General features: G+C 38.2%; 1 protein-coding gene across 2 annotated transcripts; it reads left to right on the forward strand.

The window, feature by feature from the left end:
* The first annotated feature begins 62 nt into the window (after positions 1-62).
* Positions 63-14,644, forward strand: mfsd12b (major facilitator superfamily domain containing 12b). Of its 2 annotated transcripts, none has more exons than XM_077533472.1 (10): positions 63-1,139; positions 1,637-1,930; positions 5,130-5,340; positions 8,353-8,473; positions 8,595-8,768; positions 9,806-9,898; positions 9,973-10,065; positions 11,135-11,308; positions 12,807-12,901; positions 13,960-14,644. In XM_077533472.1, the coding sequence occupies exons 2-10, from the start codon at positions 1,648-1,650 to the stop codon at positions 14,096-14,098; spliced, it is 1,383 nt and encodes a 460-aa protein (XP_077389598.1). In that variant the 5' UTR covers positions 63-1,139; positions 1,637-1,647; the 3' UTR covers positions 14,099-14,644. The 2 variants fall into 2 exon arrangements, with proteins under 2 accessions (XP_077389598.1, XP_077389599.1); XM_077533473.1 differs by having other exon boundaries at positions 63-937.
* Positions 14,645-15,700: the final 1,056 nt, after the last annotated feature.

Here is a 15,700-nt window from a genome sequence, read left to right on the forward strand (position 1 = left end):
ACACTTGGAGTTACTGTCACTACGCAGTATACAGTTTTTGCCTTGTGAGGTGATGATGGGTGTTGCTCAGAACATTTTACGAGACAGTCGTGATGCACATTTGTGCAACTGACATGTTCATATTTCTTAACTGAAGAAGACTAAATTGTTGTTTTTGACAGCTTTCAAAATGCATTTTCATGACACCTTTTCTAAATGTACGCGCAAGTGACAATTAATAGAAAATGATGCAAGGATGAGAGGAGAAAGAGGATGTTAATGCAGGTGGCCAGACCAGATGGTTGGAGTTGTAAAAGATGTCATGTGATTGTGTGTGCGTGTTGTGTATTTGTCACCTGATCTCAGCCCACTTATCACTTTTAGGAGAGACTTTAGACCTACAAAAGAGCCAACAAATTTCCGCCGTGATCTCATTACAACAGCAAAGAGAATACAGTGCAGGACTTAACATTAAGTACACTTGCACAAGCTAAATATATGTATGGCATGTCTACCGTTTCAAATGTAAAACTTGGTTTTGATTGACAGGTATTTTGTCAACGGTTTATTACTGCGGTTTGCGGTGATACAAAACTACATTTTAATCTGTCATAAGCAACGGGATATCCGGTGGGATACGATAGCATACTTTTTTTTTTTTTTTCTAAATAGTTGGTTTCGTGTGTGGGGTTGTTTATTTCCCCTAAAATTATCTCGTATACCTGTTTGAATGTTATTGAACGTATTATATTATATAGTGTTATGTCAACATTTGCTTATTTTTTTCGACGGTTTCCAAGTTGGGGTACACGACGTCATGATGGTTTCAGATCGTAAGGTGGACTTCATTTCCCACAATGCAAAGAGACGTCATTTTCCGAAACACTAGCTTGCACTTTTTTTGCTCGGTATTGTTTAGATCAACGTGGCCACGGATTGTCTTTCAAACGTTATGCTGGTATGTTTTTTTTTATTTATTTTTTTAAGTTTGCTAATTTGAGTGGAACGAGTGTCGTTACGTGTGAGTGATTCGAATGGAGAACTGGAACCACGACACGTGCGTCAAGAAAAGACGAAAACGGAAGTTTGGAGCCAGTGGTGAACATGCCAACAACATATTTTGAGACATGTTTTCAGATTTGAGTGACAGATTTCACCAGGTGACTTTTTTTTTTTTTCTTTCGTCAGCACAGCACTTCCCCTCCATGCTTTTGTCGGGGAAAAGAAAGGAAGTAGCCTACATTTGGTCACGAGTGAAAGGCACCCAGCTTTATTGTTCATCTTTGTATTGCCTTGTGGCATTGAAAAGCAAAGTCGTCTGGTCATCATTATTTCCATATCGAGAAGGAGGCTCGAAACGTAACCTTGACCCGAAAGCTCCTGCTAGGTGTATGATGGACCGCTCAACATACCATTTCATTTTTTTAAGTGTTACCTCGGATTAGTTTATCGGGGTGGGGAACCAGTGTCATAATCCTTCACGCTGAATTAGATGCTTAATGCAGCAGTTTTTCGTGAAAGCTTAGCAAAGTGGGCTGTTCGTGTTTTGTTTTGTTTTTTTGTTCGTTTTGTTTTTTTAAAAGCGTAACTATTGTATATTTGTAAATACGAGAAGGACAGATCTCTAAATTGTAAATAAAGACACTTTAATCACCAGTCCAAGTCATCATGGAGCCGTGTGTCCCGGTCGAGAGGGAGATAAGGAAGCTGTCGGTCTGCCGGCGCTTGTGCTATGCCGTTGGGCATTTTCTCAATGATTTGTGCGCCTCGATGTGGTTCACCTACCTGCTGGTCTACCTGCACTCGGTCCTGGGTCTCCGGAGCACCTTTGCGGGCGTGCTGCTGCTCATCGGCCAGGTAGCAGACGGAATATGCACGCCAATCATTGGATACAAATCCGACAGAACTCCCGGCATGAGACTGGGCAAGAGAAAAGGCTGGCATTTGTTGGGTGAGTAACGCAAGCATTTGTTTAACTAGTTTTGTGCAAAAGGGCAACAACAACATGATTTGTTTTGTTTGTCCATTACCATATAACCGCATGACAGGTGACAAGAGACACAGTAGGAGGCTAACCCCATTATTCCTACTATTTTTGCCGAAAACGCCTAAAAAAAGGTTCACCCAAAGTAAATTTTAAGCTATTCTTGAGCCATTTGAAATATCAGTATAGTTAGGTATCTTTTTAAAGATAACACTTAGATTTTTTTTTCCCCCCCTCCCAAATGGTCATAATCTGTTTAAGTGCTACTATGGAAGTTTGAATACAAAAAGAAATCACATTTTATGTTTGTCTAATTATTTTTCACAAAATCTGCCTTGAAAATGAATAGAATTGTGTGGTGGATTGGAAAACACTACAGGATCAAAGCTTGAGGTCTTCCCTAGTTCCAGTTCAAGTCTGACAATAAGAAAGTACAGAAAATGAGCATTTTATACAAGTTTTTCCAAAACAGTGGTCCAGGCAAACAAAACTTTGCCATTTGGGGGACCCTTGAAAGCCAAGGTCAAGTCTGATAAAAATTCATTTTAATTTGTCACTATTTAATTCTAGCCATAGTTGAGAGACTGTATCCACATTTAGACATCATTTTGACATGAAATCAAAACAAACACATCAAATAGATATGACCCTTTATGAAGTGCCGGCCCAAGCCTCCATGGGGCCCTCAGCAACATTTGATTTTGGGGGGCCCTATCACCACCACCAGTAGTTGTAATTATTAGTCATTCATATTCCTATAAACTTATTTCATGTTCTATGCTTTTATTATGAATACCATTGTAAAGCTATTTGTGAGAAATGATCAGAAATATCTGAAAAAACAAAATGTAATAGTTCTGTCAGAAGTTATGAAAAGGCCTAGGTAAAAATGTGCAAAACCTTAAATTAAAATGTATATTAGAATATGACTGTTATAATAAAAATGTAAATAAATTAATGTAAAATATTGGGATATGTATCACTTTGAAGATCATGTATTGGGATACATATGTATCATGATATGTATTGTATCGTGACCACTGTATCGTATCGTGAGGTTGTTGGCAATACCCAGCCCAGGTGCCAAGCTAAGGGCTCAGCTTATGAACGTCACATGACCAAACCCAGAAAACAGGTGAGACCTGGATAGATTGTCCAAAAAAACAACAACACAGCTGGTGTGTTGTCTCCGATGGCAGGGGAAGATGCCGAACTGACCTGGCAGACCCAAACATATTAGTATGAGGATTTTCTGAGAATCTCCTGCAGAATCGACTGTTAGAAAAGAATTTCAACTCCCATCTATGGCATTGTTGAGGCGGCCGATCGATACTGAAGCTGAATGAGTCCTGTCGGGCCGTTTTGGCCTGTGGAACTCCAGAGGCAGCTGGTAGTTGATACGTACAAACCTGTTTTCCAATGGTCTATTAGTATTGAATTTTCTTTAAAAATAAATAAAAAAATAACACTGTTTTCAAACATAATCTAAATACACAAAATGGCTTTTCTTCACAAGTGTATGACAATCTTCTCCCTAAAAACCAAAATGAAAACCTAATGTTAAAAAAACAAAAAAAACATCATTTAACGTAGTTTTTAAACACACTCTTTTGAGCGACAATAGATGAAATTATGTCAATTTTGTGCAACACTGTATCATGAGAATAGGTGACTTGCTGTGGGTTTATTATCAGCTGCGGAGCAAAAAGCAGCAGACACATCACAGTCCAAAGATGCTGAAAGTGGATGTTCACCTCTTGATAAAAATTGGCCCCAAATCCTAATTCGCTGCGGGCCGGTTGGTGAACTTGCTCATACGGCACACTACTAAAAACAAGATTCTTTTCAAAGTCAGATGACAGTGTTTTGAGCAACCCATGATATCCTACCTCTAATATAGCATTGTGAATTGTTTGTGTGTTTTTTTTTTAATTAGATGTTTGCTTTTGATATCATAGTTAAGTTAGTCAGCAGACATTTGACCGCACCAAACACGACTCCTAAGAGAGGCGCCGCAATTTTTTCTCATGTGCTGTACATTCCTGTTGTTCATTCCATCTCCAAATAGAAAGACGAGAAATATGTACTATTATCTGTTCAGGGTCACTCTGTAAAAGGCTGTTTGGAGAACAATTAGGGAGGAAGGTAAAAAATGAGAGGGCAGCGGGGGTGGTTGAAGGTTAGCATGAAATGAGTTGATAGGTAGACTAGTGGAGAGTCAGCAGCAGGTGTTTGTGGATTCTTGATTAACGTGAGTTTGAAACTTATCGGTTAATGGGGTATATGCCACGGAAGAGGCGGGGCGTGATTTTACACATCAGTTTGGTTCCGGTCCGGGTTGTGAACGCGCAACCGAGGGGCACAAAGTCGGAAGCACAAGTATTTTTGACGCAGCCCAAACGTCGCAAACCGAACCAGAACCAAACTGATGTGCAAAAACAGTCCCGCCTCTTCCGTGGCATATACCCCATTCTGAACATCCCGAGCTAACCACATCATCTTGGTTGTTTATTTGTTATTTTCCTTCTCTTAAAACATTGACCCCCAACCTTTTTTGTACCATGGGACCAGTTTCATACATGAAAATTGGCTACGGGCTGGCTAGAGATGCTCGGGTTCCTATTACAAAAACATTTATTGGTTCAAAGCGGCCATCATGCTCTGTTTTTTTCTTTGAAAAATTCCTACCAAAGTCTTGTATTTTAGAGTAGGGTGTTTAGTCTCATTGTTTCAAAGTACTTTTGAATTGAATTTTTAATAACACCTGGGGCACAATAAAGGATGTTTGTTGTTTTTTTTTTCTTCATCATACAGTCAGATGACTAATCTTTAGTGCAGCACATGACATTCTCCTAAATACAAAGTCAAGCTTCCCCAAGCCTGGTCATCGAGAACTGGAGCCCTGCAGGTTTTAGATATTTCCTTACTGATCGTAATCAGCAAGCTCTGCAGAAGCCTGATAACGATCCTGATCTTTAGAATCAGGTGCGTTGGAGGACGGAAACATCTTAAACCTGTAGGACCCTGCCCTCAAGGATCACAGATTTTGCAGTATTGAATCAAAAAAAAAAAAAATCCTAGTTGACCTCTTCAGTATTCAGTATAGCTTTCACTGACCGTATAATCAATACTTATTCTGATGAAACCATGTTTTTCTCCCTTCCAGGAACCATCTGTGTTATCCTGTCTTTTCCCTTCATTTTCAACCCCTGCCTGGCCTGCTCGACAAACACCCCCCAATGGGCCAAAGTCTTCTACTTCGCCCCCTTCATCGTCATCTTCCAGTTTGGCTGGGCGGCCACTCAGATCTCACACCTCTCCCTCATCCCAGAGCTGGTGTCCAGTGAGAGCGCCAAGGTGGAGCTCACCGCATACAGGTGGGCTTATGACATCACCGATGTCCTAAAGACGGGGCCCGCTCGCCCATTAGGCCAAAATGGGCAAATGCTAACCTTGCTGCGGAATTGGTGTCGGACGGGTTTTACAAAAAATCTGTGAAAATGTACCTTAAACTCAATTGCGCACTGTTAACCCGAAATACAAAAATCTTTTTTTTTTTTTTTTTTTTTTTTTAAATGACGATTTTTTTAAAATGTATTTTTGAATTTAATAAATTTTAAATAATTCATTTAAATTTAATTATTTTTTGCTGTACTTTACTGTAATTATACTGGTAGTTACTCCGAAGCTTTATGTGACAGCAACTCAATTATTCTCAGTTACAAACTTATAAATGTTAGTTTTAAAACTACTGGATTAAGTTAACATAACTCCAAACAATAAGTTGGAGCATATCCCAGATGTCTTCGGGCAGTAGACGGGGTACATCCTGAACTGGTTGTCAGCCAAACGCAGGGCACACACAGACAAAAAAACAACCTAGGGATAATTTAGAGTGTTGAGTTAACCTCCCATGCGTATTTTGTTTGGTATGTGGGAGGAAGTATCCAGAGAAAACCTTTGCAGGAACGGGCAGCACATGCAACCTCCACCGAGGGAGCCCGGATTCGAGCTCACAACCTCTGCACCATGCCACCTTCTATGAGGGATAAATCTGATTAATTTTGAATTGAAAATAAATAATAATGTGGTGGCTATTTTCATAACTTAACATAAATTGTTATTCATTTATATAAACTTTATTTAACCAGGTAAGGAAACAACCGATTATCATTTACAATGTCAACTGGTTGCAGACGTAGTAAAATAAGGCTACAATAAAATTACAAATTAACAAGTAAAATAAATTATTAAACATATAAACACAACAAATTAATACATTATATATATTAAGTCTTATTTTTAGTATATATATAGAATAATTTTATTTGTAACTATTACCTTTTTATACTTTTGGTCTATTAGCAATAGTACCCATTGAAACAATGGTCCCAGCTCTCTTCAGGTCATTGAGCAGCTCCTCGTGTGTATTTCTGGGCTGATTCCTCACCTTTCTTAGCATCACTGATACCCCGCAAATTTGAGATCTTGCATGGAGCCCCAGTCCAAGGGAGCTTGACGGTCGGTCATCATTACCATCTTCTGTTTTCTAGCAATTGCTCTAACAGTTGATCTTTTTTCACCAAGCTGCTTGGCAATTGCCACGTAGCGAAACCCAGCCAACCAGTGCAGAACCCGTAAAGCAGCATCCAAATCGGTCATTGACACCTAACTCCTTATATTCCAAGCCTTGGAGAAGTGAGGAAGAGAAAGCATCAACAATCACCAGGCCCACAACATTCTGCAAATGCAAGAGGATAAAATTTAAAAAAAAATAATTGCTGTGACCCCAGATAGCTTTGTAAATATGTCAAAATGACACAAACTGACCAGAGCACTGGAAAAAAAATTAAAAGAACTGCAAAAAAGACTGCAGAAGAATGCGGAGGGAAAATGTGGGAAAGACGGATCAAATTGTTTTCCCTTTTGGTTTGTTCAATTAAATGCTGCAATTGTAATGGCATTCTTTGGTTGATTTGCTGAAATGTTTGTGTCATGTGGTTCTTGTACTGACATTCTCTGAAAGTGTTCAATAGATGGCTTTTTGTTTTTGGGCCCAAACTGGCATGATCACAACTTGGTTTCAAAATGTGTTGGGAACATTTATGTCCTGTGAGGCTGTGAATGTGATGACGTCTCTGTAGAAACATTACCTCTTGCCAATATATTTGCAATACCACTGGAAAGCCTTTCTTCTAGTAAAGCAAAGAGAGCACAAGTGTTCTTCAGCTGACTTGTCTTTGTATTCCCTCTGACATTATTCCCTGTGACAGAATTGGTGGAATTCCTCCATATGTTATGGTTGTACAACTTAAAGTCAGTCGCTAGTGTAATGGAATGACATTTGGCAAAGGCAGTCCACATTTGGCGCATTTGACTTACAAGTTCTTGCCTTCTTTGAAAAGCTCCACTTGACTACTGATGCACAATTCCAGTAGATGAAGATTCTAAACCATTTTATGCTAGTTGTGGTAGCGTTTAAGAGGCACATAACTGAACATGTCAATGTTAGTAGATCAGCTTAACTTTATTTGAGGTTAAACATTGACTTTAATTGTTGGCAGGTATGTACTGACTTCCATTTAGTATTTCTGCATGATTGGTGACTAGCACGATATAATTGCTCGTTTATTTTTTATTTTTTTAAAAAAAAGCCTACATATTAATGCTGCGCTTTGTAACAATTTGTCCAGAATATCTTAATATAGTTTTTTTATTTGACCTTTTATTAAACATTTTTAAATTAGTAGATTAACACCTTAGTTTTTCATGATGGGAACTCCTGCAGGCCTCTGGCCATTAATTTTCAAACTAAATGTGACATAATGTGCGTGTTGTGTACGTGAACAAAGAAAAATGCCGTTTCATTTGCGGCCACAGGGGGCAGTAGCGATTCAAAACAAAATTTACTGCGTTCAGTAGCAAATTCACTCACTGTAAACCAGAAAAGCTTACATGAAGAAATATTTTATTAACATAGTTTCGATTAGATTTTTTTTTTTCCCCTACAAGAGTATATTGTTGCCATAATATAGATTCTTACCTAGGTTGATAATTCTATGGACTAGTACCGAATGTCTAAATAGAAGCAGCAATTCCTCACTGTGTAATGTCCTCTTTTCTTGGGTTGTCCATTTACATGACTGTTGTGTCATTTGTGGATGTGTCATAAACTCATGTGACAAAAAAAATAAAAATGGATCCGGTGTCTTTTAGTCATCCATTTCTTCCTTGTGTGGAAATAACTGACGTCAACAACTAAAGGAACCTGTGCATGGGGCTTTCTATTATATTGTCCAACACATAGCACTTTAGCTCAGATGCTAATATGTCTGTTTTAAGTCTAGAGTAACATCACAGCTGAATGTATTGCTCTGCATGTTTGGCAGGTATGCCTTCACTGTGGTGGCTAACATCACGGTGTACACGGTAGCCTTTCTTCTCTTTCACTTCCTGGCTCAAGAGGACATCACAGACAACCTGAGCTCGGCGGACATTCCTCTCTTCCGGGTAAGATTTGAATGGCATTCCAATGCAGTTTTCCAAGGATGCACATTTTTGACTTCACAGTCATGTGGAATGCGGCATTGTACGTCAATGCTGTTTACTTGAGGTCTCCTGTGCACGACAGATGCTGGCTCTCATCGTTCTGGGTGTTGGAGCAGTGTTCTCGTTCATATTTCACATTGGCACAAAGGAAAAGTCGGAAGATGATCCGCTGCTCACGCCTTCCCCTGATGTGGATGCACCGCCTGCTCGAGTGTTGCAGTGGAAACACTGGCTAAAAGAGCCTTCCTTCTACCAGGTGACAGACATTCTACTCATACATCCAAGTAGCACAATTGTATATTGCTCCTGTCATTACAATTATACTTTTTGGATATTATTCCATCCTTCTATTTTTACTAGCTTGAATGTATTTCGGGGCAGTACTTTTGTCTGTCGGTCAGAACTTCTGTTTCACAGTCCTGAGGGCCAAGCTTCACTTTATGTAAACAAGTTAGTGAAGCATGGTTGGCTTTTGTTTACATTATCTCGTGGCCCGGTGAGCCAAATCATCAGTCTATTTGTTGTTATGACATCCCATCTTTACTTGGTATACAAGTACTCGATTGGCCGCATAACCTGAAACAGGGAACCGGAGTGCCTTCAAGCAACATTACATTTTGAACAGAAGGACTCAATATTTTTGTGCCGAAACAAGACCACGACAATATTGAGGCACATTTTAATGTTGTAAATATTGTGACATTCCTAATTATCAAGGTTCTCATTGCTGACCACTCAATTAGGACAATTTTGTTAACTCTATTTTTTACTTTTTAATAATAAGACAATAAGAAAATAGGTGTGACAACAGGGTTTACATTTAATAAATCTCATGGCACACCACAGTCACTATGTGTTTATGGTATAGATAGATGAATAAAGATATTTGTGATTAATTGCAATCATTTTCAAACAAATGAAGTGGAAGCAGATAACTTCGCCAGATCTGTCACGGCATCACTGCCTTAGAAAATACTGCAGTATTTTCCAATTTCAAGCATTGACGTGGAGGGTCCCAACCCAATTTTTTTTATCCCTTTCTTTTTTCAATGGGACCCCAAATCCCTGGCAGTGCCCCTGTCACAAGGTCAAATGATCCTATTAAATAATTTTTGTCAGCACAGTGGTGCATTTAGTGCCATTATAAGGCCATGCCAGGACAAAGCGCATTTTAGAATCTGGAAGTGAAAATCCTTAAAATATTGTTTAAAAAAACAAACTATGTAAAAGCAGTGCTTAAATGACTAGTTCTCATTCATGTTACTTTTTTTTTTTTAAATATATATATCCAAGGTGGCCTTCCTCTACATGTGCACGAGACTGATAGTCAACTTGTCCCAGTCGTACATCTCTGTTTACCTCACCAACTCACTGTTGCTACCAAAGGTAAGAGATTGCGCCGCGTCAGCATTGCGAGTTTCTGTCTGTTTAGGTCTAACATATATCTTGATGTCCAACAGAAATACATTGCCATCATCCCGCTTGTGATGTATGTCAGCGGCTTTGTTAGCTCGCTGACCATGAAGCCGATCAGCAAGCTTGTAGGCATCAGCGTGAGTAAAACAACATTACAGTCTGTTCTGTATCTCCCATAGCCTGTACAGCTCGAACTTATTTGTCAATATTGACGTACACTGAAGAAAGGACACTTTTCTACAATGTAGGGCTATGCAATAAATCGAAATTCAATTATGATTTCAATTATTACACTTTACAAGGAAAAAATTTGCATAATCGTAATTTATTATATATATATATATATATATATATATATATATATTTTTTTTTTTTGGGTTCATCCAAAAGGAACTTGCATAATTATAGTGTTTCAAAGAATTTTATTTCTTAATATTTTTTTTGTTTTTTACATTGAAACATTTTCTTGTTTTGTCCCCAAAAAATAAATGATTTTCCTATTGCACAGTGCACAAGCTGCACTCCAATTTCAACTTTTTACCACCATAATATATATGTATATATATATGCGCAATAAATTCATTAAAGCTCTTATTTATTTAGCAATTTTGACGCGCATTGTTTTGTTACAAACATAAGACATGTAGCGATGTTAATTTTCTCCCTTTTCGGTCTAAAGAGACCACAAAACAAACCTTAAGAAGCATCTTAGTTAGAAGTGGTGAATCGGAGTCCATCAGCAATAAGTCTTCGTGCAGAACCAAAATATTCGTTCCGGGCGTCCCGGCAACGTCCAGGTGCCGCAAATATATATATTTTTAAATTATTAAAATAGCTTTGACGCATGCATTTTTGCGTCGACCAAACCGACTTGGTCAACTTTTATTCCCAGCCCTATTATTTTTTCCACAATTGAGTAGCCCTAATACACCTAAATTGTCAGTGTGCAGCCTGTGTAACTCAATTTATTGGCCCGTGGGGGCGTACTCACTTTTGTAAAATATGGTAGATGAGTTGTGTAATTCTGATTCAAAAAGACCAAAACAAGCCTCAAAGTAATTTATACAACAGTCTGTATTTTTTTTTTTTCCACAGAAATGTTGATAATCTTTTGTGATGAACTGTTGAAGGTCAATTCATAGTGAGTGCACCAAAGGATCATAAGATGAATGTGTGGTGTTTCAGTGAGATGTTGTACTTTTTCAGATGATGTATTTTGTCGGCCTGCTGCTGGTGATCGGCTTTGCCCTGTGGGTGATTTTCGACAAGAACATGGGAGCTGAGAGCATCTATGGCGCGGCCGTGCTGCTGGGAGCTGGCTCGGCTGTCATCCTGGTCATGTCGCTCTCCATGACGGCCAAACTCATCGGGGAGCAAACGGTACGTTTGGGCAAGACACGCCCGCAAAGTGACACCCTTTTCAACTTGCGGAGAAAGATAAGACGAATTTGTTCTGCTGAGTCATGGCTGGGCTGTTTTTGTTTGTAATGTTCTTCCTAAACAGGCTTTCCCAAATATTTTTGGCTTGAAACACAAATGAGACATTTTCTTTCCTCAGGATCCACCCAAACAAATTAAGTGTTGCCTCAATAGTTAGTTTGTCTATTTGTCCTGCGATTGGCTGGCGATCAGTCCAAGTTTTTTTTTTATTTTTTTTTTTAAATACAGGTCTGAAATTCCATATTCAATTCCATGAGCATACTTTGGCAGATATTCCCAGAGTATCTGCCTCCCATTGTGCTGTTCTATATAGTGATGTCATGTCAAATAGGGGTGGGAACCCCTCTGACTACCTCACAATATGATACGATATGCAATACAAGGCTCACAATAACGATTATCTCACGATATGACGATACCACGATTATAGATATATTGCTCAGCTAATAAATCCACGATGATCTACGATAAAACGTATAAAATAATGATAATAATAATAATAATAATAATAATAAAATAAATATCAATAAATAAAACAAATAACACAAATGAAAAAATAACAAAATAGTCATTCATAATATTATAATAAAATATAAATAAATATGATATAAATACATAATATAATATATAAATATATAATATCTATAAATAAAATAATAATAAATAAAAATAACTTATGTAATAATAATAATAATAATAATAATAATAATTAGGGATGTTCGATACCAATTTTTTTCAGACCGATACAGATACTCAGACCCTCAGTACTCACCGATACCGATACCAACTGCCGATAACAGTAGTACATTTTGACAAATAAAAAAATCACTAAAAGATATTTTGACAAAAAAAGATTTTGACAAAAAAAAAAAACAAAAAACAAAAAAAACAGCACAGTCACTCTTCAATAGTCTTAATGCTCAAAATAAAACACAAAAATGCTCTTTTAGTTTAAGATTCACAATTTTTCCAAACCGGTGAAGTTTTGGTGAAAAACCGCTGCAAGCTAGCGCCAGTTACAGGCAAGGAGGACTCATTTAACGTCTTCCCCCTCTGCCATCGGTCGCTTGTACTCGTCTGCGTCACGAGTACTTGAAAAAAGGCTGGTATCGGCCCTATACCGATACCTGGTATCGGTACTCACCCATCCCTAATAATAATAATAATAATAATAATAATAATAATAATAATAAAAACTAAGCTCATACATCTTCTTCTTCTCTTATGAGGCTCTCCCCCTAGTGGCCCGCCAAATAATTGCTCACTAAGTCATGAACAATAGAGCTGGTATAGTGGCTGTATATGAACTACAAATATCGTGATAGTTGCGTAGATGTATCGATAATCTATCGGGAGACAAAGTATCACGATTTATAGCGATATCGATATATCGTCACACTCCTAATGTCAACTCTGTGTGTGTCTTTTGTTTTGGCAGCAAAGTGGAGCCTTTGTTTACGGATCAATGAGCCTCACGGACAAGGTGGCCAATGGTTTGGGTGTCATTATCATTCAGAGTATCAGACCGTGCAGGTGAGCATCACTTCTCTGTTTGCGTTCTCATGTCAGGTGTTGTTCGGGACATTTTGCTGCAGCGTTAAGGAACTAGTCAATTTGTTTGGATCATTTTATTTCAGATAGGCAAAGATTGACAGTCGCATAAGAAATGTATCGATGCACAAGGAAAAGAAAGGGCCTCATTTGTAGTGACTCCTACATGGAGCATGGAGTTTGCTCATTTTATTTTATATGGTATTTAAAAAAAGCTTTAATCCTGTTCTTGAAGTGTTGTTGTGTAATACAGCACTGTATGAAACAACTGAATACAACAACTTCAGTGTGATATTCCCAAATGGTTTTGGCAACGACTCAAAGTTTGTGTTTCATGAACTTTGCTGTTTGTAATGAACAGCGCAATTGTTCAAAATTTGGAACAAAAGCCTTACATTATGTGAGATCGGTCAACATTTGCGCACCTTATATAATTGCACATAAAGAGTCTAGTATTGTAAAATTCGGACTGTAAGCCACAACTTTCCCCCCCAGCTTTAACCCCCTGCGGCCTAAACAATGACATGGCTGATTTGTGGATTTTCCTGACGTAGAAGTTCTGCTGAGCTTCTCGGTATTATTTGTGTTGTGTATTTTATTTTCTTCTCTAATATACTGTTACCAACATTTAATGGCAGTTTTTTTCCTCTTATGTGTATGTATTCTGTCGACCTGAATGTTTAGTTAGTCAGAGAGCTAACAAAGTGTTCTGTTTGTTTGTCAGTTATCATTAGTCAAGCATAGTCGGCTAAACAAACATGAACTTCACATCATTATTGAGGGCTTTTTAAACCATTGGGTGCACTTTATAGGCCAAGTTTTACAGTAGTTACTATTCCAATAGAGCAGCAAAATGACCCGGAAGTCATGCAGACTCCTAATCGGTGATTTAACGTGTATTCTAGATGACCTTATTATTTTGAAATGGTTACTTTGGGAGGTATTCACTATTCATAAGTATGTTGATTGTGCCAGTGTCCTCATGATACCCAACTGACTTTTTCTTGTTGTCTGTCTTTCTTTCTTTGTGTCATCCACAGCACAGAGGCATGCTGCCCGGCGTGTATTTGGTTTTATCGTGACGTAATGGCAGCCGTAACAGGAGGCGTGGCATTGGCTGCCACCGTTGGCCTGTTAACAATTCTCATCTGGCCGCTGAAGACGAGAAAAAGTGAATGATGGGTTGTTATCATCATTCCTAAATCGTGCTTCGAGATTGTGAAAAGGAGAAAAAAAATCAAATTGATGTTGAATGCGTTTTACGCTTGACATCTTTATGGATGTTTTTTTCATGCTAAATGACATTTGCACACAATTCACTTTGCTTTATTTGTTGCTTTGTTAAAATAATGATTAGTTTTTAATACATTATGAGGTCAAACCCTGACATAATGAATACATCTAACCTCATTTTTCATGTTATGTTTACTCTCAAAGCTCACTAACTGCTAACGCGTAATCCACAAAGGACACTAAACACAACATTGTCGAAGTGCAGTACATGAGGTTTTTGCTTTGCTTGTATCATACAGTATGTCACATTATATTTAATTATTATTTTATCTGGTTGGCTGGGAGAAGTAGCATGATTCTATTGCCTTATATGAGGTGTGTAGTATCCATTTTAAATGAAGTTAAATGATGTTCCCTAAAAGGGCAACACAGAAACCAAATGAGCGATAAAACAATTACAAAAAAAAAGTGAATACAATCTCAACACTACAATCTGTTTGTGACTGGTTTGTTTGATTTGATTGTGTTTTGTTTCTTATCACTTGGAAAAAGATTGGAAATCACAAAAAATGTGACCAAATGTTACAATGTAAATGCCTAATCAAGCAACATAACATGCTGTTTTTTCTTCAGGGATGAAACTTGAAATTAATCATTTCACAGAGGTGCTGTGTTGGCCAAGGAATGAGGGGCGTGTTCCTCAAAACAACTGTAGAACAAAGGGATTGGGAAAGGAACTTGAGGACAAACAAACATACAGACAGCAGGAAGAATCAGTTCAATGCAAATACAGGAGAGTGCAGTGGACAGAGGTGGCGGAGTGTAGTAGTAACCCATCAAAGTGAAGTGTACCGTATTTACTTTTTTGTGCCTGGTTCCTCTGTTCACTTCGCACCGACGTGTCAGCAGATGGCACCGCAGCAAAAGCTATCTAACATTTTCCTCCTCACCTCCCTATGATTGAAAACAGATGTTTATTTTCAACTCGGTTTATCAAAATGGACGTATTATTTCAAACTCCAAAGATGTCACATTGAGTAGAGATTGGTATGGTCAATTGTGGTTAAGCACTTGTTTGATTGCTTGAAATATTGGTAACTGGAATGAATTCCCAGATGAGGCCCAGGAAGTCCCCTGCGGCCTTGTAAGAAAGTATCCAGATAGGAATTCCTCCTCCCCACTTCTTGTGATTTTTTTTTTCTTCCCCACTCCAAATGAAATTCCAATACATGGACCTTGCCTTAGAGTATTTAATAGAACTAGTAGAAACTATGGTCGAGGAAACTACCGACTCTGGGATGTTGGTCAACATCTCCGCTGGCAGCCCTTCCCTACTCTCATGTTCTGTGCCTATACCTTATCTGATTGTATTCTTGCACAGTTATCAAAACAGCTAATATCTGTAAAAGATTGTGGGGAGTCAGCAATGACAAGGAGAAGGGTGAACCCGCCGTAAACATTAATTTAATGTAGCCTACATATTTGGCACGTATTGCCATCTTTGGCAGTGATTGATTTCAGATTCAGAGAAGCAAGATTATTTTTTGA

This window comes from Festucalex cinctus, chromosome 10 (assembly GCF_051991245.1).
Source record: "Festucalex cinctus isolate MCC-2025b chromosome 10, RoL_Fcin_1.0, whole genome shotgun sequence".
Lineage (NCBI taxonomy): Eukaryota > Metazoa > Chordata > Actinopteri > Syngnathiformes > Syngnathidae > Festucalex > Festucalex cinctus.

Bases quoted from the DNA above. Each gene is read 5' to 3' on its own strand.
- mfsd12b (XM_077533472.1), top strand. From the start codon at position 1,648: ATGGAGCCGTGTGTCCCGGTCGAGAGGGAGATAAGGAAGCTGTCGGTC. The intron at 10,066-11,134 runs GTGAGTAAAACA...GTACTTTTTCAG, and splicing joins GCAAGCTTGTAGGCATCAGC to ATGATGTATTTTGTCGGCCT. The intron at 11,309-12,806 runs GTACGTTTGGGC...TTGTTTTGGCAG, and splicing joins AACTCATCGGGGAGCAAACG to CAAAGTGGAGCCTTTGTTTA.